The sequence below is a fragment of the Salmo salar genome, chromosome 22 (assembly GCF_965601325.2).
Source record: "Salmo salar chromosome 22, fSalSal1, whole genome shotgun sequence".
Lineage (NCBI taxonomy): Eukaryota > Metazoa > Chordata > Actinopteri > Salmoniformes > Salmonidae > Salmo > Salmo salar.
Genome location: NC_138312.1, coordinates 35,813,046 through 35,837,929, shown reverse-complemented (window position 1 = coordinate 35,837,929; position 24,884 = coordinate 35,813,046). Strand labels below are relative to the sequence as shown.

General features: G+C 44.4%; 1 protein-coding gene across 7 annotated transcripts; it reads right to left on the bottom strand.

Moving 5' to 3' along the window:
• Nucleotides 1-342: 342 nt before the first annotated feature.
• Nucleotides 343-24,130, bottom strand: suox (sulfite oxidase). Of its 7 annotated transcripts, XM_082967563.1 has the most exons (6): nucleotides 11,792-14,369; nucleotides 11,647-11,699; nucleotides 9,075-9,151; nucleotides 4,626-4,794; nucleotides 4,122-4,394; nucleotides 343-2,433 (listed from the first exon to the last, which is right to left on the bottom strand). In XM_082967563.1, the coding sequence occupies exons 2-6, from the start codon at nucleotides 11,653-11,655 to the stop codon at nucleotides 1,198-1,200; spliced, it is 1,764 nt and encodes a 587-aa protein (XP_082823689.1). In that variant the 5' UTR covers nucleotides 11,656-11,699; nucleotides 11,792-14,369; the 3' UTR covers nucleotides 343-1,197. The 7 variants fall into 7 exon arrangements, with proteins under 7 accessions (XP_082823689.1, XP_014022727.1, XP_082823688.1 ...); XM_014167252.3 differs by lacking the exons at nucleotides 11,647-11,699; nucleotides 11,792-14,369 and adding an exon at nucleotides 23,982-24,130; XM_082967562.1 differs by lacking the exons at nucleotides 11,647-11,699; nucleotides 11,792-14,369 and adding an exon at nucleotides 15,472-16,052.
• Nucleotides 24,131-24,884: the final 754 nt, after the last annotated feature.

Sequence of the window (24,884 nt, the reverse complement as noted above, 5' to 3'; positions counted from 1 at the left end):
GAGGAGTGGGAGGCCCCGGTACACAACTGAGCAAAAGGACAAGTACATTAGAGTGTCTTTGTGGAAGAACTTAAATGGCCTGCACGAGCCCTGACCTCAACCCCATCGAACACCTTTGGGATGAATTGAAACGTCGACTGCGAGCCAGGCCTAATCGCCCAACATCAGTGCCCAACCTCACTAATGCTCGTGGCTGAATGGAAGCAAATCCCTGCAGCAATGTTCCAACATCTAGTGGAAAGCCTTCCCAGAAGAGTGGAGGCTGTTATAGCAGTAAAGGGGGGGGGGACCAACTCCATATTAATGCCCATTGTTTTGGAATGAGATGTTCGACGAACACACTTTTGGTCATGTAGTGTAAGTTTAATATTTAACATTGTGTTATTTCTAAATACGTTTTTTTATTACATGTTCATTTAAAGCTCCTAATCAATCATGTAGCATGTAACCAGATAGGTGGAGAAATATGCTTTATCACACTTGACAAAAGCAGTATTGCTGATTCATTTAAATGCATACATTGCGTGCAAAACAATTTCTCTCAAAAATATAACTGAGAACTTCTGTGAAAATCAAAACAATATGGTACCTTGCTTAATGCAGCAGATAACACTAGCTGAAACTTACAAGATCAAAGTGCTTTTGATCTTACACAATGAATAATTAGTTATACGATAGACAATTTATCAATTGCTATAATCAATATGGATTAAGACAATGCAAATCAAAGAATTAGAATATTCTCTGGATCCTGCAAATGACACCCATATAAAATCATGAAATGGAAGCAAGCTTGTCATCCAAGCCAAAGAAGTTAGTGAATCGATTTTAGGATATGAAAAGGACAGCACTGGCAAGGTGTTTTTGCTTGTCCTTGAGCAACTGTTGACACCAACAGATTTGCTTCTGTTAACTTGTTTTGTGGTGCATTTGGGATTCTTTTTAACCCACCTGGCCACAATGTTCTTTAAGCGCTCAACATTAGCTGCACACAGATGAATGCCGATTTTTATTTTTTCCATCTCCACTGAACAGAATTAGCTGTTTTGCGGCGCAACAAGTCAACAGAGGGGTTTTTAGTTTCAGTTCCCCCAGAGCTTTAGCGTGTTACACGCCGTCTGTCTGGAGATGGGCAGGTTAAAACATCATCAGCTGTTTCTCTCTACACTCTGTAAGACTTGAACACAACCCCCTAAATCACAACAGTTTCTGCTCTTCCTCATCCTCCTTGACTGTGACTTTCACCCTGTGCCAGGCGTTACTCAAAACTCCCCTCAGGTTCCAGATAGGTGCCACTGAGTCTGGCTGCATGTTGTAGCTGTTGTCCACCGCCTTGCACACAATCTCCAGTTCCTGGGCCGCGGGGGGCAGCGGGGCTGTCAGCTCCCACAGCTTCCAGGCCCAGGCTCTGCCGGGTGGTGGCGAGGGGGCCGGGACCTGCCCCTTCTCACTGCTCTGTAGCTGCGCCACTTGCCAGGTCCGCCCCCCATCCAGAGACACATCGACACGCACCACCTCCCGGCCACCCCCGCTCCAAGCGTAGCCCTTCACCGTCACCTCCTCTGCGCTGCGTTCCACCACGGCTCCCTCCGCTGGCTGGGTGATGGCCGACTGGATGGGCAGCTCCTGGATGGCTGGGGCCGACTTGAAATCCACCGTGTCCCAGTCAGTGGCGGGGGAGAAGCCCTTGTAGTCATTCTGCTGCCAGTGGCTGCTGCTCTCCTCCTCACTCACTATGATCTTTCCCAGCCACTTGACATTGCGGGCGCCCACCGTTCCCGGCACCACCACCCGTACGGGATAGCCGTGGTCAGCAGGTAGGTCTTCTCCATTCATCTGGTATGCCAGCAGCACGTCGCCCTCTTCACTGACCGCCTTGTTGAGCGGGATAGATGCCCCGTAGGTGGTGCCGGTCACGTCACTGTCAAGGCCTTCAAATTGAACGTGGGATGTCTGCCGGACCACCTCTGGCATGTAGCCAGCTGCCAGCAGCACATCCTTCAGCCTGGCGCCGCTCCACGTAGCATTACTTATCGCAGCGATGCCCCAGTTAAGCCCTTTCACCTGCTTGACTTTGTTCATCTCCGAGCGGCGGTTGCCAGCACACTGCAGCGTGGCCGTGACTGTGTGTTTGGGGAAGCATGTCTTCAGCTCCTCCAGAGAGAGGCTCAGAGGTGCTCCACCAGGCACACCCTCCACCTGCAGCCGGTAGGATTTTGGGTCTACTTGTGGCACAGGCAGGTGGTTCCTCTTAAAGAAGATGGCTGAAGGGGTGATGTAGTTGTCGGAGAGGATTTCGGCTGGGGGCTCGGCATTGAAGGGCTTGAGGCTGTTGATGCGCAGGGCAGGGTGCCGCTCCGGGTCGGTGGAGTAGGGGTCCGTGGATTTCACGCTTTGTTGCATCCGCCGGTCCTCCGCACTCAGCTCACCCACCTTTAAAAAAAAATTTTTTTAAAGTACAAGTAAAAAAAAAAAAAAAGTACACACACAACACCTTCAGAAAGTATCCAGACCCCTTGACTTTTTCCAAATGTTGTTAGGTTACAGCCTTATTCTAAAATTGATTAAAATTGTTTATTTTTTCCTCAATCTACACACAATACCCCATAATGACAAAGCAAAAATAGGATTTTAGAAATGTTTGTTAATTTATTAAATAAACTGAAATATCACATTCACATAAGTATTCTGATCCTTTACTCAGTACTTTCTTGAAGCACCTTTGGCAGCGATTACAGACTAGAGTCATCTTGGGTATGACACTACAAGCTTGGCACATTTGTATTTGGGGAGTTTCTCCCATTCTTCTCTACAGATCCTCTAAAGCTCTGTCAGGTTGGATGGGGAGAGTTGCTGCACGGCTGTTTTCAGGTCTCTCCAGAGATGTTAGATTGAGTTCAGGTCCGGGCTCTGGCCGGACCACTCAAGGACATTGAGACTTGTCCCGAAGCCACTCCTGCGTTGTCTTGGCTGTGTGCTTAGGGTCCTTGTCCTGTTGGAAAGTGAACCTATACCCCAGTCTGAGGTCCTGAGAACTCTGGAGCAGGTTTTCATCAAGGATCTCTTTGTACTTTGCTCCGTTCATCTTTCCCTCAATCCTGACTAGTTTCCCAGTCTCTGCCACAGAAAACATCCCCACAGCATGATGCTACCACCACGCTTCACCGTAGGGATGGTGCCAGGTTTCCTCCAGATGTGACGCTTGGCATTCAGGCCAAAGAGTTCAATCTTGGTTTCATCAGACCAGAGAATCTTGTTTCTCATGGTCTGAGAGTCTTTAGGTGCCTTTTGGGAAATTCCAAGAGGAACACAGGAGCTCTGTCAGAGTGACCATCAGGTTCTTGGTCACCTCCCTGACCAGGGCCCTTCTCCCCCGATTGTTCAGTTTGGCCATGTGGCCAGCTCTAGGAAGAGTCATGGTGGTTCAAAACTCCTTCCATTTAAGAATGATGGAGGCTACTGTGTTCTTGGGGACCTTCAATGCTGCAGAAATGTTTTGGTACCCTTCCCCAGATCTGTGCCTTGACACAATCGTGTCTTGGAGCTCTACGGGCAATCCCTTCAGCCTCATGGCTTGTTTTTTGCTCTGACATGCACTGTCAACTGTGGGACATTATTTAGACAGGTATGTGCCTTTACAAATTATGTCCAATCAATTGAATTTGCCACAGGGGGACTCCAAGTTGTAGAAGCATCTCAAGGATGATCAATGGAAACAGGATTCACCTGAGCTCAATTTCAAGTCTCATAGCAAAGGGTCTGAATACTTATGTAAATTAGGTATGCGTTTTTAATTTAATACATTTGCAACAAAAAAAAAATAACAGTTTTGCTTCGTCATTATGGGGTAGTGTGTGTAGGTTGCTGAGGATTTGTTAATTTTTTAAAATCCATTTTAGAATAAGGCTGTAATGTAACAAAATGTGGAAAAAGTCAAGGGGTCTGAAAACTTTCTGAAGGCACTGTATACATTTTATTGTTTTTATCTAAATAACATAAGAGTCAATTGCAACAAAGGTTTCATAATAAGAATTGGTTATCGGAAGATATGCTGTCGTAGCAAAATTAGAATTATTCACACTTGCGCAGACCAGATAACAGACCACACACAGCTCACCCACCTTATACTCAGACAGGATCTCCAGCACGTGGTCTTGGCTGTGAACGGCGTACAGCGCCCAGAAGGGCTCCAGAGCCCCACCTGCTGCTAGCAGGATCTTATCACCACCAGGGTGCATGGACACAAACTCTGTGATGTCATAGACACTGCCCTTGTAGGTGACCCAGACGCCCTCCTCAACAGAGCGGTGTTTGGTGACCTCGTCCTGGGTGTAGATGGGCAGAGAGGAGGCTGGGGCTATGGGCTGGACTATAGTGGTGGCTGCCTGCTCAGTCTGGAGAGAAGACAAATAACAGCCAAATATCAGCTACAGAAAAAAAAGGAGTAGAAACATACCGAAAAGTAATTTGACATTATTCATGCTACAAAACAGGTAACAAAACGATATACAGCCTTGAAAAACTATAAATGCTGTTAAAGGATAGATTTCTCCAACAGTATCATAGCATAAATGCACCACAACTTCCATCACACCTGCTATTAGTACGCAGACTGTCCCTCTCACCTGGCTGTGGTGGAGGCCATAGGCCAGTACAGCCCCTGTCCCAGCCAGCAGCCCTGCCAGGGCATGTCTCCAGTTGGGGCCATGGCTGCGTTGGTACTGCCCTGACTTATGCCCCCTGTGACTGCTACACACTGCCACAGGAAGGGCCACACCCTGCAACAACTGCACCCTGTAGGAGACACACAGATCAGTGTCACAATCAGACAAACACTAGGGGTGCATCCCAAATGGCTCTGGCCAAAAGCAGTGCACTATATAGGGAGTCATTTGAGACACACCTAGCAATTTACTCATGTACTGAATGCATTCATGTTACAGATAGTTACACCCATGTCCATACAAAGGACAAGTTATGGTAGGCAGTGCAAATATACTTGAGTAGATCCTGCTGTAAGATAAGGCATAACTATGCAACTGACAAAAGCTTTTTCTATTCATGGACCAGAGGGCTATTCTAAAAGGTTTCGGCCCATTAGACTTAACTGACTTGTTAAAATGGTTTCTATGGTCCAGATTTCACCTGATAAGCCAGACAGAGGCCTCTCCTAGGAGACTCCACTCCTTAAAGATGTTAGAGGTCAGGCAAACTGGTTACAGTTCATATCAATAAGACTAACTAAACAAATAAAGGGGGAGACAAATCTGTATTTCAGAAGCTCGTTTGATAAGGAGGTAATTGATTATCTCTGCTCCTGCTTGGAAATCATTAACCCAGCTTCTGACACTAGGGCCGCATTCCTATTTAGTGCACTACCTTTGATTACTTTTTACTTTGGGTCCTGGTCAAAAGTAGTGCACTATGTACAGTACATTTGGAAAGTATTTAGACCCCTTGACATTTTCTACATTTTGTAGACAGAGATCACTCTGACAGAGCTCCAGAGTTCCTCTGTGGAGATGGGAGAACCTTCCAGAAGGACAACAATCTCTGCAGCACTCCACCAATCAGGCATTTATGGTAGAGTGGCCAGACGGAAGCCACTCCTCAGTAAAAGGCACATGACAGCCCATTTGGTGTTTGCCAAAAGGCACCTAAAGGACTCGCAGACCTTGAGAAACCAGATTCTCTGGTCTGATGAAACCAAGATTGAATTCTTTGGGCTGAATGCCAAGAGTCACGTCGGGAGGAAACGTGGCACCATCCCTACGGTGAAGCATGGTGGTGGCAGCATCATGCTGTGTGGATGTTTTTCAGTGGCAGGGACTGGGAGACTAGTCAAGATCGAGAGAATGATGAACGGAGCAAAGTACAGAGAGATCCTTGAGGAAAACATGTTCCAGAGTGCTCAGGACCTCAGACTGGGGAGAAGGTTCACCTTTCAACAGGACAACAACCCTAAGCACACAGCCAAGACAACGCAGGAGTGGCTTCAGGACAAGTCTCTGAATGTCCTTGAGTGACCCAACCAGAGCCCGGACTTGAACCCGATCGAACATCTTCGGAGAGACATAAAAATAGCTGTGCAGCGACGCTCGCCATTCAACCTGACAGAGCTTGAGAGGATCTGCAGAGAAGAATGGGGAGAAACTCCCCAAATACAGGTGTGCCAAGCTTATAGTGTCATACCATTATTGCGCCGTCCCAACCTTCGCTCTCTCTCTCCCGCTACTCTCTCCTCTTCCATCCTATCATCTCTTCCCTCTGCTCAAACCTTCTCCAACCTATCTCCTGATTCTGCCTCCTCAACCCTCCTCTCCTCCCTTTCTGCATCCTTTGATTTTCTCTGTCCCCTATCCTCCAGGCCGGCTCGGTCCTCCCCTCCTGCTCCGTGGCTCGACGACTCACTACGAGCTCACAGAACAAGGCTCCGGGCAGCCGAGCGGAAATGGAGGAAAACTCGCCTCCCTGCGGACCTGGCATCCTTTCACTCACTCCTCTCTACATTCTCCTCTTCTGTCTCTGCTGCTAAAGCCACTTTCTACCACTCTAAATTCCAAGCATCTGCCTCTAACCCTAGGAAGCTCTTTGCTACCTTCTCCTCCCTCCTGAATCCTCCTTCCCCCCCCCCCCCCTCCTCCCTCTCTGCGGATGACTTCGTCAACCATTTTGAAAAGAAGGTTGACGATATCCGATCCTCGTTTGCTAAGTCAAACGACACCGCTGGTCCTGCTCACACTGCCCTACCCTGTGCTTTGACCTCTTTCTCCCCTCTCTCTCCAGATGAAATCTTGCGTCTTGTGACGGCCGGCCGCCCAACAACCTGCCCACTTGACCCTATCCCCTCCTCTCTTCTCCAGACCATTTCCGGAGACCTTCTCCCCTTCCTCACCTCGCTCATCAACTCATCCTTGACCGCTGGCTACGTCCCTTCCGTCTTCAAGAGAGCGAGAGTTGCACCCCTTCTGAAAAAGCCTACACTCGATCCCTCCGATGTCAACAACTACAGACCAGTATCCCTTCTTTCTTTTCTCTCCAAAACTCTTGAACGTGCCGTCCTTGGCCAGCTCTCCTGCTATCTCTCTCAGAATGACCTTCTTGATCCTAATCAGTCAGGTTTCAAGACTGGGCATTCAACTGAGACTGCTCTTCTCTGTGTCACGGAGGCTCTCCGCACTGCTAAAGCTAACTCTCTCTCCTCTGCTCTCATCCTTCTAGACCTATCTGCTGCCTTTGATACTGTGAACCATCAGATCCTCCTCTCCACCCTCTCCGAGTTGGGCATCTCCGGCGCGGCCCACGCTTGGATTGCGTCCTACCTGACAGGTCGCTCCTACCAGGTGGCGTGGCGAGAATCTGTCTCCGCACCATGCGCTCTCACCACTGGTGTCCCCCAGGGCTCTGTTCTAGGCCCTCTCCTATTCTCGCTATACACCAAGTCACTTGGCTCTGTCATATCCTCACATGGTCTCTCCTATCATTGCTATGCAGACGACACACAATTAATCTTCTCCTTTCCCCCTTCTGATAACCAGGCGGCGAATCGCATCTCTGCATGTCTGTCAGACATATCAGTGTGGATGACGGATCACCAGCTCAAGCTGAACCTCGGCAAGACGGAGCTGCTCTTCCTCCCGGGGAAGGACTGCCCGTTCCATGATCTAGCCATCACGGTTGACAACTCCCTTGTGTCCTCCTCCCAGAGTGCTAAGAACCTTGGCGTGATCCTGGACAACACCCTGTCGTTCTCCACTAACATCAAGGCGGTGACCCGATCCTGTAGGTTCATGCTCTACAACATTCGCAGAGTACGACCCTGCCTCACACAGGAAGCGGCGCAGGTCCTAATCCAGGCACTTGTCATCTCCCGTCTGGATTACTGCAACTCGCTGTTGGCTGGGCTCCCTGCCTGTGCCATTAAACCCCTACAACTCATCCAGAACGCCGCAGCCCGTCTGGTGTTCAACCTTCCCAAGTTCTCTCACGTCACCCCGCTCCTCCGCTCTCTCCACTGGCTTCCAGTTGAAGCTCGCATCCGCTACAAGACCATGGTGATTGCCTACGGAGCTGTGAAGGGAACGGCACCTCCATACCTTCAGGCTCTGATCAGGCCCTACACCCAAACAAGGGCACTGCGTTCATCCACCACTGGCCTGCTGGCCCCCCTACCTCTGAGGAAGCACAGTTCCCGCTCAGCCCAGTCAAAACTGTTCGCTGCTCTGGCACCCCAATGGTGGAACAAGCTCCCTCACGACGCCAGGACAGCGGAGTCAATCACCACCTTCCGGAGACACCTGAAACCCCACCTCTTTAAGGAATACCTAGGATAGGATAAAGTAATCCTTCTAACCCCCCCCCCCCCCCCTTAAAAGATTTAGATGCACTATTGTAAAGTGGTTGTTCCACTGGATATCATAAGGTGAATGCACCATTTTGTAAGTCGCTCTGGATAAGAGCGTCTGCTAAATGACTTAAATGTAAATGTAAAAATGTAATACCCAAGAGGACACGAGGCTGTAATCGCTGCCAAAGGTGCTTCAACAAAGTACTGAGTAAAGGGTCTGAATACTTATGTAAATGTTATATCTTTTAAATATAATTTTTTAGAAATGTGCAAAAATTTCTAAAAGACGGTTTTTGCTTTATCATTATGGGTTATTCTGTGTAGACTGATGAAGGGAAAAAAACAATTTAATCCATTTTAGAATAAGGCTGTAACTTAACAAAATGTTTAAAAAGTCAAGGTTCTGAATAATTTCCGAATGCTAAGGAATAGCATGACATTTGGGACGCAGTTAGCCGTAGTGAAAATGACATACTGGCCCTGCCTTGCACTTTGCTGGCTGACAGCCCTGGGTGGCTGGTGTATAAAAAAACATTTTTTTTAAGACATGTAAGATCTTTTTAGTGGCTGTTCCGACTCAGACCTTTGACTAGGCAAGACATAAACAGGTCATTAAAGTGGACTATAGCAATAAGGAGACAAGGCAGATGCCAGGTCTGCCAGAATGGCCATGCAGTTAGTGATATGTTTTATGAAAGGTAACAAATGCAGCTTATTTTCTGACTACCTTTGAGTCTTGAGAAGGCCAACTCTGGTTAGGCATCGACAGTGTCTGAGGAGCAGCATTGCATTGGTGTTGGTAGTCTGAGGGGAAAGAAGTACAATTAATAAACAAGAAGCACAAATATACACCTTCCCCTAACATGAACATCTCATTTAAAAACATACCCATAACATGGACCTGTACAAAACATGGATGTCGTTCTTTTTAACAGTCAACTGCCTCGTGAGAAATGCTGACCCTACTGTTCTGTCATATTATAACATGGTAGATCTGTACCTGAGATCTGTAATCATAGTTGTATCCAAGATGTGTGTGAAATTGAACATCAAGGACTCCATTTTTTGGTTTGCAATTTTGTCATGTAAAAACTGGCACACTGGCATTTTCCATCCATTATGCCAGGTTTGGCAATTTACCTGTCTCACATCAGCCCACTTGTGCTGAGGTGGGAGGGGTGGCAATATTTGAGGTATGTCGTTAAAGCAAGCACAAAAGTGACAATTGCATGCAGCACAAAAGTTGAGTCCAACCAAAAGCAGGTCTTAACAATAACACAGATTGCTTGGTTTTTCATTTCAGCGTAGCCGGGTTTTTTTTGTCATGCCCAATGCATTCCCAAATAGCAGCCTATCAACAAAGGATTTGGTTGTGAGACTGCTTTAAATAAATATTAAATCACCAAAGCTTTATTAAAAGATCACATTTAGGAGCAGCAAAACAGTGAGTGAATGCAATCTGTATGATCCTTCCATGATGTTTATAAAACATATTATGTATGGGGGCTCCTCTTGCAGAGACACGGTCATTTGTGCTTGTCATTTTCGTGCTTGTTTATTTAATGTGTTTTAAAAGTTGCGATCCACCCCAATCAACCAAGTTTTTAGTGGTATGAAATCAGATAGCTAATAATGAGGCAAATAGCAGTACTTTTGTTGTTAGTTTAAAAAAAATATGTTTTAAGTGAAATGCACCAATCAAGCTGTCGACCTAACCATCAATGGATATAGCGAGCCGCAACCGCAGATATCATACACAAGATATCCTGCTTAATCTCCGACCCTTGGCTGCAAGTTTACACTACAATGGACTTTCAATATAAAATGTGATAACTGTCAATACACAGCTAGACTCACCTGCTCCCGCTTTCTCACGTTGTGCTATTTACAAACAAACATGTGACTGGCTCGACTGGGGAACAACAATACGTTTCATAACGTAAAATAATGTGACAGGTGAAATGAAGAATGTGATCTGCTTTATCTCCTAACGTATTGCACAAGTTACCTACAGGGATTTGCTTAAAAAGTAGCTACAAAAATGAAAATTGATTGAAAAAAAAAAAAAACATTGACAAAATAATTTCAACAGTATTGAAAACCATCCCGTGGCTATTTCCAAATACCCCAGTATACGGTATACCGTCCAAGCCTACTGACGACCTACAGGCAATACCTTTCCGAGTACCGACAATCCTGCCTGATCTGTCTGAGACCTGGCTTATGGAACAGGAACCCGACTCTGCAGTGGAGCTGGACGGCTACACAATCATTAGAATGGACCGAAGCATCAACTCCGGTAAGAGGAAAGGCAGAGGAGTTCATCAACAAGAAATACTGTAATTCAGCCCATATCACAACGAAGCACCAGGTCTGTACTAAAGACATTGAACTCCTTGCTCTTAACCTACAGCTATACTACCTGCCACAGGAAATAAATCAAGCCCGACTGTTTGTTTACATAGCCCACAGCTGCCGACATGATCCATGACCTTGTATCCCAGGCTGAAACGGTCACCTGACGCAGTAAAGATGATCACGGGAGACTTTAACATGTGCAGTCAATCTGAACATTTACCATCATACCAGCAATATTTTACATGTCCTACCCGAATTTAAGCCTGTCTGGACCTCTGTTATGGTAACATCCCAGGTGCGTATTCCTCCAAGACACTACCCAATCTCGAGGATTCGGCTCATAACATGGTTCGGCTCATCCCAGTCTACAAACCGCGACTGCAGCTAAATAGGTGGAGATTAAAAGCTGGACTCCTGACTGGGCGGGACCGCCACTGACTGGGCCGCCCTGACGGACAGCGCCGACGACCTGGAAGAGGCTGTCTTGGAGTACATCCATTTCTGTGAGGATCTCGCTATTCCCCAAAAGAAAGTCAACATTTTCCCCAATAATAAACCGTGGGTGACTTGGGAATTAAAAGAGCTCCTCAATAAGAAAAAGCAAGTGTTTAAAATCTGGTGGTAGTAAATGTAATATTCATATGTGAATACATACTGAATTATAATTGGATGCATTTTACCGCCGTATCATACTGTGCGGTGATTGGTTAAGACCACCCAGACGGTTAGGTCATGGGCAGTTGATCGTGGTTGGAGATAGGCTAACATGTAGTTGTAGCTAGTTAATAAAGAGTTATGTTAAGAAACATCCTGTAGTTCTGCGTTTTATTATTTTGTACAAAGTGTACAAAACAAAACATGGTGTCAGAGTAAATGGTCTTAAAAGATGGATTTTTCTGGAGTTCCTTCACCTCGAATGGACTGGGAGTCTACAAACTTACCCGATGCATGGCGTAAGTACAAACAGCATGTGGAGCTAATGTTCACGGGTCCCCTGAAGGAAAGAGGAGAAGAGGAAAAATGTAGCTACCTGCTCCTCTGGATCGGTGAAAAAGGGAGAGATATTTACAACACATGGACACTTACCGAGGCTGAATCAAAGGTACTGAAAACATACTACGATCGTTTTGAAGCATATGTTGTGCCGAAGACTAATACAATTTTCGATAGGTACAAATTCCATGAGAAAGTACAGGGAGCTAGCGAGTCTTTTGAACAGTTTGTGACTGAGCTGCGTCTGCTTGTGAAAGACTGTGATTATGCAAACAAGGATGAGATGGTCAGGGACCGTATTGTATTTGGAATACACTCACCGCGAGTGAGAGAGAAACTTTTGAATGTTGGGTCTGAGCTAACGCTGGACAAAGCTATCGACATAGCCAGATCTCACGAGCTAGCACAGGCTCAGATGAAAACCATTTCGCGCCGCAGCACGAGCGCATCACGTGAACAAGCAGTGCACGCAGTCAGGCAGACATCAAAGCACACCTCCGGTGCCCAGAGAGAGCGTTTCAGAACGGAGAGAGACATAACTCCAAAACAGAGCGACACAGACTCAAAACGCCCCAAAACATGTGGATATTGTGGATACAAAGTGCATGGCGAACAAGGAAATTGCCCAGCTAAAGGCAAACAGTGTACTAAATGTGGTAAATGGAATCACTTTGCAAAAGTGTGCAGAGCTTACCGTGGAAAAACAGTACACACAGTGAGTGAAGATGAAATGTCAATCAAAGAGTCAAATGATGATGAACTGTTTATTGATTCAGTGACACAGAAAAGTCACATATCAGAGACAGAGCAAGCCTTTGCTGACATTGAGATAGGAACACAAGGCACAAAGCTAAAGTTCAAACTAGACACTGGTGCACAAGTAAACATTATTCCTCTGAATAAGTACCGCAGCTTGACATCTGAGTGCGAGCTACAGCCCACCATGCGCAGACTGAATGGTTATGGTGGTGAACAGCTCCCAGTAAAAGGCACATGCACTTTCAAATGCAAATACAAGGAAAGTGACATGATGTTGGACTTTTACGTTGTTGACACTAGAGCACCTGCAGTGCTAGGTCTTAAAGCATGTTTAGACATGGACCTCATCAAGCTAGTTTTATCAGTAACAGCACCAGTAGAGACAGAAAATGTACTGGAGGAGTTTGCTGATGTCTTTACAGGAATAGGATTATTCCCAGGAGAATGTACCATTCACCTTGACCCAGACGCAACCCCTGTGGTCTACCCACCGAGAAAGATTCCCCTTGCTCTCCGTGCCCGTCTGAAGAAAGAGTTGGAGAGCATGGAGCAATCTGACATAGTCACCAAGGTTACAGAACCGACTGACTGGGTAAACGCGTTAGTGGTGGTGGAGAAACCACGCACAGGCAAGCTCCGAGTATGCCTCGACCCAAGAGACTTGAACAAGGCTATCAAACGGCCCCATTACCCTTTACCGACGCTAGATGGTATCACGCACAAGCTAGCGGGAGCACACTACTTCAGTGTCATGGACGCTAGATCAGGCTACTGGGCTATCAAGCTCACAGAAGAGTCATCTAAGCTCACAACATTCAACACACCGTTTGGACGCTACAGGTTCCGTCGCCTGCCTTTTGGGATTATCTCAGCCCAAGACGAGTTTCAGCGAAAGATTGACGAAGTATATGAAGGCCTCGACGGAGTTGTGGCAATTGTGGACGACATCCTTGTTTATGGTCGAACCAAAGAGGAGCACGACCGAAACCTCCGCGCGATGCTGCAAAGGTCCCGCGAGAGAGGAGTCCGGCTCAACCCCGAGAAGAGCACAGTCAGCGCTACAGAGGTCAGCTACTTCGGACATCTTCTCACAGCGAATGGAATCAAGCCAGATCCACAGAAGATCTCAGCCATAAAAGAAATGGAGCCACCAAAGAACCGTGCAGAGCTGGAAACAGTGCTTGGCATGGTCAACTACTTAGCCAAGTTCGCACCCAGCCTCTCCAATGCTAATGCACCCCTGCGTCAACTGCTAAAGCAGTCCAGTGAGTTTCTTTGGGACAAGCAACACGACATTGCTTTCCAGAATGTGAAAGACTTGATCACGAGAGAACCAGGACCAATCCTTGCCTACTACGACCCCAACAAAGAGCTCAGACTCCAAGTGGACGCGTCGAAGTATGGACTAGGTGCAGTGCTACTGCAAGAAGGAAAGCCCATCGGCTACGCTTCCAAATCTCTCACAGACTGTGAAATCAACTACGCTCAAATCGAAAAGGAGCTCTATGCCATTCTGTTCGGATGTAAACGTTTCCATCAGTACGTATATGGACGACAAGTCATTGTGGAATCCGACCACAAGCCCCTTGAGTCAATCATGAGGAAACCACTAGCTGCAGCCCCGCCAAGGCTACAGAGAATGATCCTTCAACTACAAAAATACGACTTCACAATCACTCACCGTCCAGGCAAAGACATCCCTGTCGCAGACACACTCTCCAGGAAGTTTCTTACCTACAAGGACAGCAGCCTCAGTGAGGGCATGGACATGCAAGTGCACACTGTGTACAGCAACTTACCAGTTAGTGACACGAAACTGAAGGAGATCCAAGCAGAAACAGAAAAGGACTCACAACTCACACAGCTGAGGAAAGTCATACAGGATGGATGGCCTGAGGAGAGGAGAAAATGCCCTCAGAGAGTCTCAGAATTCTGGAACCATCGTGATGAACTATCACAGATCAACGGAATCATTTTCAAAGGAGAGAAAATCATTATTCCTACCAGTCTCAGAGAAGAGATTTTGACAAAGATCCATGCTGGACACATGGGCATGGAAAAGTGCAAACAGAGAGCACGGGACATTTTGTTTTGGCCTGGAATGTGCAAACAAATAGAGGACATTGTTGGTAGATGCACCATCTGTCTTGAAAGACGCCCCTCAAACACCAAAGAGCCAATGTTACCTCACTGTATCCCAGACCGACCCTGGCAGGTTGTGGCAACCGATCTGTTCACCTGGAACAACGAGGACTACATCGTAACAGTGGACTACTACAGCAGATACTTCGAACTCGACAAGCTTCACAGCACCACATCTGCAGCTGTGATACACAAGCTGAAAGCAGCCTTCGCCAGGCATGGCATTGTAGAGACTTTAATATCTGACAATGGGCCCTGTTACAAATCAAATGAGTTTGAATCCTTCACAAAAGCATGGGAGTTCACACATGTCACCACAAGCCCACATTACCCTCAAAGTAATGGCCTTGCTGAAAAATCTGTGCAGATTGCTAAATCACTCATGGACAAAGCAAAAGCAGACAAGAGAGACCCCTACCTCAGTCTCCTTGAATACCGCAACACTCCAGTTGACAACTTCAAATCACCAGCCCAGCTGTTGATGAGCCGCAGACTTCGCTCAACCCTTCCCAGCACCAACCAGCAGCTGCAACCTGAGGTTGTCAGCTACAAGGAAATGCATGAAAAACGTGCACAGAGACACCAAGAACAAAAGCGATACTACGACAGGTCAGCTAGACCACTGCCACCACTGATCGACGGAGAGTCAGTTAGAATCCAGGAGCATGGCCTCTGGAAACCAGCAGTCGTCATCCAGCCAGCTGACACTGAACGTTCATATCACGTCCGCACAGCAGAAGGAGCAGTGTACCGCCGCAATCGTCGTCACTTACTGAACACAAAAGAACAACACACTGATGAGATGAACTGTTCCCCTGAAAGAGAACGTGATGGACTAAACACACACACAGCACAACATACACCACACTTACCTGCAACACCACAAGAGCTGTTGACTGACACAGAAGCATGCTCAACATCATATCGCACAAGGTCAGGAAGAGAGGTCAAGCCCAGAGCTGTCCTCGACCTGTGAAATGTCAAAGGGTGTAGGCGGATCGCTGCCCTAAAAGCGTTCCAGACTGTAAACTTGTTATTGAAAGTTCACTTGACATGCTTTGGTATTGTATTTGTTTCAAATGTTAAGATGTCATTTCTACAGTGAAAGCTGAGTTGCTGAGAATCCCTTGTTTGAAAAGTTGGATCATTGTTTCAGAGTCTATGTTGATTCAGTTGGTGTATTATGCAATATAAATGGTTACTTACCTTGAGTTCAAACTACAGAGCATGTATCCAAAAGAAAAGCTTAGAATATGTAAAACATTTGTATTTTGTTTAAAAGAAGGGGGATGTAATATTCATATGTGAATACATACTGAATTATAATTGGATGCATTTTACCGCCGTATCATACTGTGCGGTGATTGGTTAAGACCACCCAGACGGTTAGGTCATGGGCAGTTGATCGTGGTTGGAGATAGGCTAACATGTAGTTGTAGCTAGTTAATAAAGAGTTATGTTAAGAAACATCCTGTAGTTCTGCGTTTTATTATTTTGTACAAAGTGTACAAAACAAAACAGTAAAGAGCAAAGGAAAAATATTCAGAGAAGACTCAAAAGCAATATCAAGGAGTTCAAGGCAGCATACAAAGACAAATTAGAAAACTTTTTTAAGGACAATGACAGTAAGAAAGCCTGGCAAAAGCTACAAACCAACACGGGTTGCAAACCAAAGAGACATTGCATGACCGTTGATAATGACTTTGTCTCTGCTAATTATTTGAACAGTTTCTATTGCAGGTTTGATGTGTGATTTTACATCGCAGCAGAAAGTAGTCACTGGAAAGTGGGATAATTCCAGATTCATGGAAAAAACTGCTGATTGTCCCAGTACGTAAAAAAAAAACAGGCCAAAAGAAAATGATGACTTATGCCCTGTAATCTGTACCTATGAATTTTTTTGTTTTAATAATTACAAAAACATCTCTCTGGTGTCTCAATTAAATCCAAACCAGGGGTGTTGATATGTTACTGGTCATGCTGAACAGCATTTACAAACACTTAGAACAGGCAAATAGCCTAGTTAAAGTGGTATTCATTGACTTCAGTAGCGCGTTCAATAACATCCAATCCCACCTACCGGTGGATAAGCTGGTGAATATGAGTTGAATATGAGTTGTACTGATCAACTTGATTAACAGTTTCCTTGTGAACCGTAACTAACATGTTAAATTTAACTCAGCCATCTCCACATCTAAAACGGTGAATACTGGAGCCCCGCAAGTTGCGTACTTTAGCCTATCCTGTACACAAACAATTGTCAATCCTCTGATCCAGCCCACAAATTCTTTAAATACGCAGATGACACTGCTGTTGTGGGTTTCATCCACCCAGGAGCCAGTAACTTCTCAGTGTAATTTGGCGTACCAGTTCAACATCTACCTGCTGTGTCATTGTCTGCCATAGACCGGTTGGTTATTTAGCAACAAAACCGACGTGTGCGCAACTATGGGGAAAAACAGACAGGGTTGGCTTAGATTGTTGACAACTTGTCAACTATATTTCATCTCCAATGTTTATTGAAAACATAAATACACTTGCACAATGAGCACTTGTTTCCTCTCAAATACATTGTTACAGTTGTTGTTTAGCTAGCTAGTGAATTTAAGCCATATTAGAATTGACCTGAAATCAGTCAAAACAACTCAAAATAAGACATGGTATCAAGAGCAAGATTAAACTATTTGAAACGAGTCACGTACGATTCCCCACATGGCAGTTTGTCATTGTTGGTAGCCATCTGGCCATCCAGAATCACAACAACTCACAGACTTCTGCCCCATTGAAGCGTGTGCATCGTTTTCATGACGTTGTCAGCTTACTAATTTATTGAAAATCATTAAAGACTACACGCAAAAAAGTCATGCTATTTGTATTTGAGCAATATGATTGGACGTTCATTCAACAACGCTCCTCGCGAGTCACAACTTCTCGAGAAGTACATAGCTAAATTGATGCGTTTACACAGCACATATGAGCTGTCGAGAGTAAAAATAAGCTCTCATCAATCTACTTTCTGAATTTAGGGAAATTGATTTACAAGTAAACGTTCAATTGTGAACATCCTAGTAATATGCAAACTACTGTTGATAGTCTGCACAAAGAAAACTACAAAAAGACACTTAGCATTAATCTTGGCGAGCATACTGTAGCCAGATCAGTATCTCTTTTTAAAGGCTGTTGTCTTAAAGGGGCAGCGTCCTATTCTGAGATGTTAAAAAATCTTCTCAAAATGAGAGTAATAAAGTAATGACATACATTGCTAGATTATATTACACAGCTTTTTAATACACACCATAATAACCAACTGTTGCCTAATACAGCTGAACATAGATAGAAAGCACATCAACCTATTGGCCCTGCAAGACCCTAATGCATTTTAACTAGGCTACGCCATGTAAAGCTTCGATTAGTATTATTTAACACTGGAAACTATAGGAATAGTGGTTTTGGGTAGATTTTTTGGGTAGATTTTTTCCTTTAATATTATATGCCCACAGGGAGCAATTATAGTGCCTGTAACTGTATTTCAACATAGCCTATTTAAAACAAGTTGTTTCGTTTTGATTAGAATTATTCACTCTTCTAAGCCTTGTCAATAGTGAATTGAATCTTGCTTATTGACAACGTTTGACAAGTCCATGGCTCAGACATGGCAGACATAATGTAATTTACAGTGGGTCTAGCCCCTATATCAGTGTGAATGCTATGTTTAACAATATATACTGAAGAAAAATATAAAAACGCAACATGCAACAATTTCAACAATTTTACAGTTCCAGTTCATATAAGGAAATCAGTCAATTGAAATAAATAAATTAGGCCCTAATCTATGGATTTCACAAGACTGGGCAGGGGCGCAGCCATGGATGGGCCTGGGAGGGCATAGGCCCACCCATTGGGTTGCTAAGCCCAGCCAATCAGAATGAGTTTTTCCCCACAAAAAGGCTTCATCACATTCAGAAAAACTATTGAGTTTCATCAGCTGTCCAGATGGCTGGTCTCAAACGATCCCGCAGGTGAAGAAGCCGGATGTGGAGGTCCTGGGCTGGCGTGGTTACATGTGGTCTGCAGTTGTGAGGCCGGTTGGACGTACTGCCAAATTCTCTAAAACAACGTTGGAGGTGGCTTATGGTAGAGAAATGAACATTCAATTATCTGGCAACAGCTCTGGTGGACACTCTTGCAGTCAGCATGCCAATTGCACACTCTCTCAAAACGTTCTGTATCTGTAGCATTGCATGACAATACTGCACATTTTATAGTGGCCTTTTATTGTCCCTAGCACAAGGTGCACCTGTGTAATGATAATGCTGTTTGATCAGCTTCTTGATTTGCCACACCTGCCAGGTGGATGGATTATCGTGGCAAAGAAGAAATTCTCAGTAACTGGGATGTAAACAAATTTGGGCACACAATTTGAGCGAAATAAGCTTTTTGTGCGTGTGAAACATTTCTGGGATCTTATTTCAGCTCATGAAACGTGGGACCAACACTTTACATGATGCGTTTATATTTTTGTTCAGTATATTTCCATATAGATGGGCTAGCTGAAAACGTCACGAAAACAATGCACACGCTTCAATGGGGCAGAAGTCAGAGTTGTTGTGATTCTGGACGGCCAGATGGCTACCAACAATGACAAGAAACTGCCATGTGGGGAATCGTACGTGGCTCGTTTCAGCTAGTTTCATCTTGTTCTTGATACCATGTCTTGTTTTGAGGTGTTTTGACTGATTTCATGGCAATGCTAATATGGCTACAATTCATAAGCTAGCTAACCAACAACTGTAACAATGTATTTGAGAGACAACAAGTGGTCATTGTGCAAATGCATTTCTGTTTTCAATAAACATTGGAGACTAAATATCATTTACATTCTAAGCCAACCCCATCTGCTTTGCCCCATAGTTGCGCGCACACACACACACGTCGGTTTTGTTGCTAAACAACCAAACCCATTTATTGAAGCCATGTAATTAGGCTTCCTACAATGTAGACCGCAAACATGTTCAACTTATTTAGGAAAGATGAGATACATTTAGTTTCTCTAGGCTATGTAGGCCTATTTAACAAACTATGCAGTAACGGACTAACATTCTTATTGGAGTTGATGGCAATGCAATACATAAAAGACTGTATACACAACTTGAAGCAACCACATATTTAGCCCTGAAGCACATTCTGATTGGCCAGTGAGGGGGGGGGTCAAGTCTACACACACCTACAACGAATTTATGTATCAAAACCCAGTCCTTTCGCACTACCGCACCCATAATTCCGATTGTGAAAATAGCGAAAATATTTCTGCCACACCCCCAAACCTATAACGCTACCGCCAGCACTAAGATTTACCATTGCGTTAGGCCTAGGTTTGTTAAAATAGAGCCCAGAGTGTGTGACCTAAAAAGAGAGTCAGTGCTATCAGATTTCACTGTGCCTGGGTGACCCAAGCATGAGTAGGGCATGAACCAAAGTTCAAAATAATTGTTCAAATTGTTCAAAGTAGACCTGTCATAACCCATGAAGTAACCTGTTCACTATACTGTGTGTACAGTCCCTAGTTATATCTATAGAGGGGAAAATCTCACATGACAGGAATAGGGCTACTGTTCAGTTTCAGTTCAATGTATATGGAACTCTGTGTCCTAAATGACTCGGTGTTGAGAATATAAGTTTTCAAATAGAAAGGTTATCCTTAACAATTTAAGGGGCATTTGTCATATGAGATATCCAGTTCCCGTTAACTCACTATAACTCGATATTAACTGCTCTCTGTTTCACTGCTCCGGAGTGAAGTTTCTGATTGGTGTTACACTTTTGCCCCAGCCCCAGCTAACACACCTGACTCCAATAATCAACTTCAGTTCAGAGAGTAATTAGTTTAATCAGCTGTGCGTGCTAGGGGATGGAGAAAAAGTGTGACACCACTCCGGCCCCCGAGGGCTGAAGTTACCCATCCCTGCCCTAGATACAGATCTAGGATAAGCTTCCCTTCCTCGATACTAACCTTAACCAATAGTGGGGGAAATGCAAAACTGACCCCAGATCAGCATCTAGGGGCAACTTCACCCTATACCAGTTCTGCTCCAGCAACCAATAGGTCTTTCAATCTCCTTCAACGCCTCCTCATCGACCAATCAAGGGCTACCAAGCCAAACTAGCCAAGGGGCGTGAACCAAGGGGAGGGCTAGCTTGTCAGTCAGGTCTTTTCTCAACCCATTCAGAACTGTTACAAAAGTAGATTGCTACAAAAGGATTACAAAAGGAGATTCAGTAGGGAAAGTAGAAGTAGGCTAACTGTGGGAAACTCTGGGCCCTTGTAGTATTAATAACCTATACATGTTGTATCAACACTTATTTAAGTCTTGTTTAAATTCCTGTTTATGACTTTAGCAGCTACCTGCATCATTTACTCATATCAGTATCATCTCATATCAGTTGCTGACAGTACCGCCTAACACCAGTCAGAGCTGTGGGTGACCCTCACGAAACTGGCACTTGATCAGATATTATGCATTTTACCACAACTTCCACAACCACCAACGCAGGTATATAAAAATTACCTGAGAATTTCATCTGGACGCATTTCGGTAATGAGAATTTGGGGTTAAAATGTAAAATGTATTTTAAATCAGACACTAGACATCTTAGTCTTCAGAATGATAGTTGAAGATGCATCATGGTTTTCTACACTGAATAAATATAAATGCAACATGTAAACTGTTGGTCCCATGTACGGAAATAAAAGATCCCAGAAATGTTCCATATGCACAAAAAGCTTATTTCTCTTAAATTCAAATCACATTTGTTTATACCCGTTAGTGAAAATTTCTCCTTTGCCAAGATAATCCATCCACCTGACAGGTGTGGCATATCAAGAAGCTGATTAAACAACACAATCACACAGGTGCACCTTGTGCTGGGGGCAATAAAAGGCCACTCTAAAATGTGCAATTTTGCCACACAAAATGCCACAGATGTCTCACATTTTGAGGGATTGGCATGTTGACTGCAGGAATGTGCACCAGAGCTGTTGCCAGAGAATTGAATGCTAATTTCTCTACTATAAGCTGCCACCAATGTCGTTTTAGAGAATTTGGCAGTACGTCCAACCGGCCTCACAACCGCAGACCACGTGTAACCACACCAGCACAGGATCTCCACATCCGTCTTCTTTACCTGCGGGATCGTCTGAGACCAGCCACCCAGACAGATGATGGAACTGTGGGTTTGCACAACCTAAGAATTTTCGCAAAAATTGTCTGAAACCATCTCAGGGAAGTTAATTTGCATGCTTGTCGCCCTCAAGAGGGTCTTGACCTGACTGCAGTTCGGCATCGAAACCGACTTCAGTGGGCAAATGCTCACCTTCGATGTTCATTAGCACGGTGGAGAAGTGTGCTCTTCACGGATGAATCCCAGTTTCAACTGTACCAGGCAGATGGCAGACAGTGTGCATGGCATTGTGTGAGCGAGTGGTTTGCTGATGTCAACGTTGTGAACAGAGTTCCCCATGGTGTCAGTGGGGTTATGGTATGGGCAGGCATAAGCTACAGCCAACAAACACAATTGCATTTTTCGATGGCAATTTGAATGCACAGAGATAACGTGATGAGATCCTGAGGGCAATTGTCATGCCATTCATTCGCCACCATCGCCTCATGTTTCAGCATGATAACGCACGGCCCTATGTCGTAAGGCTCATTACACTATTGCTATACCCACCAGACATGTCACCTGTTGAGCATGTTTTGGGATGCTCTGGATTGACGTGTACGATAGCGTGTTCCAGTTCCCGCCAATATCCAGCAACTTCGCACAGCCATTGAAGAGGAGTGGGACAACATTCCACAGGCCATAATAAACAACCTGATCAACTCTATATGAAGGAGATGTGTCACACTGCATGAGGCAAATGGTGGTCACACCAGATACTGACTGGTTTTCTGATCCATGCCCCTACCTTTTTTAAAAAGGTATCTGTGACCAACACATGCATATCTGTATTCCCAGTCACATGAAATCCATAGATTAGGGCCTAAAATTTATTTATTTCAGTTGATTTATTTCCTTATATGAACGGTAGGTAGGCCGTCCTTGTAAATAAGAATTTGTTCTAACTGACTTGGCTAGTTAAAGGTTCAATTAAAAATAAACAAATTTAAAAAAACTCATACAAATCTTTCAAATTGTTGCGTTTATATTTTAGTTCAGTGTAATTCAACTACTGCCAGGGTTAAAACGGGTTTAATGAGAATTACCTGACTACACTATCAGAAGAGTTTAAAGTCGGTGATTAATCAACTGTTTTAAGTGGTTTATTGTCCATCATAAATCTACCTAAGACCGATCGTGATATCACGTTAAACACAGCATCCCGGGGCTTCCTTCCTAGAAGCAAACATCCTGGACACTGAAAGAGTGCATTTACTTATTTTCATGTACATTGAGGCACTCATGTGGTAAACACCCTTTTAGTAGGTTTTTAATCAAAAGTCAAATATACTTTAAACACAGCATCCTGGCTAGATACAATATAAACACACAGAGGAACAAATCCTGGACACCGCAATTGTATTATAGTGATCCTGCTATATGAGCCACGGTACAATTCCAACTATGAGAGTTAACCCTACTGAATATTGACGCAACTCGGGTGTCTGGCTTTCACGCCAGCGATCCGGGTTCGATGCCTTGCCGTTCGTGTCAAAAGTGGGATGACTGCTGTGAGGCCATCGGAACACACGGCCCGGACTTGTAAGGGGGGCTAAGCATACGAAGAACCGGAACGTGCCTTCCCGTTAGGCAGTGTTGAGTCAGCAGTTATAATTCCTACCAAGTGACGTCACTATTGACGCGATGCGTTGCCTTTCACACCAGTGACCAGGGTTCGATTTTTGGTCCACCGTTCGCTACAATATTTTACTTTTTAGGCAACCCCCACAACATATAAATGAGCTATACATGTGTGTGTGTTTTTTCTTAAGTAATCAAAACCATATTAGCTACAGCACTAATTCCACATACCCTTATTTCGAATGGCATCAACGGTTCAATTGATTAAGAAATACTCATGATTTAATTTAATTAATTACCTAACGTTACCTTTGATGTGCCTGTATAATCAGAAAATCGGACGGATGGCAAAGACCTGATAAAATGTCATGGCTTGTATCATAGCTGCTACCAGCGGCAAACTAGCTACATTACTTTAGCATTAGCTAGCATGTGGATTTGCCAGCTAGCCATGTCAGGACCATTTCATAAACAAGCCACTCAATAGTATTTCTAGGTGTGGCTAGTGTTCTTGCATTCCAATAATTGAATAGAAACGATAAATTAATATCTTAAAGAGAAAGTGACATTAACTGTTACTCACCTAAACTTTAATATTGTCTATTTTGTAATATTCCAGATGCACTGCTGACAAGTCCTCGAAGCTCGAGCTCTCCTCCACTAGCCGGTTGCGTACGTAGTTTGAATGTCAGTGGGCGAGTTCGTCTTGCATGCCCTGGTGCATCGGGTCGGTTGAGATGTTGCTTAACCACCAATGGAATGGTCTAAAATATGCAACATCCGCCCATCCAGGGCAACTGACAATGTTAAACGAACTCGCTCATAGTGGAATACTCGCTGGCAGAAATTGGCCAAGTAGGGTTAACTAGCTACTTCAGAAAAAAATGAATCTCATCCCCAAATCAAATGGTAAAACATAAAGCAAGCCGTAAATAAACTTATTTTGTTATTCCAATTCCTGATGCTGCTGATAAATTTAAATATCCAACATCCACATTTGATCAGATACCACTTTGTTTTACATTATCTGAAGATGGTAAATCCTCACTGTATGAACAACAAATAGTGGGGAGAGATTTCTAAACGAAGATCTGTATTTAGACAGATCTTCGACAGGTGAACGGAGCAAAAATGATCCGGCTCACCGAAAAGACTCAGAATGCCCATCACTACAGATTGGCACCCAGGATAACACAGAACATGTTTGATTTAAGTTTAACAGAAAATTCCACAATGAGGAGATAGCATAAAATCAGAGGGTTTATTTAAGTCATACCACTATTTATTCATGTATTAACTGCTACTACAAGTGAGCGTTTTAACAGATTAATATCGTATATCGTAAATTTGCATATCCACCGATCTGATATTATTTAATATTGCAGCATATTAAAACGGAGACTGTTGTGTCTCCGATTTTGGAAATTAACTATCAACTTTCTACTATGTTGCGAAGAAAATAGTACTATACTGTAGTCTGACAAGC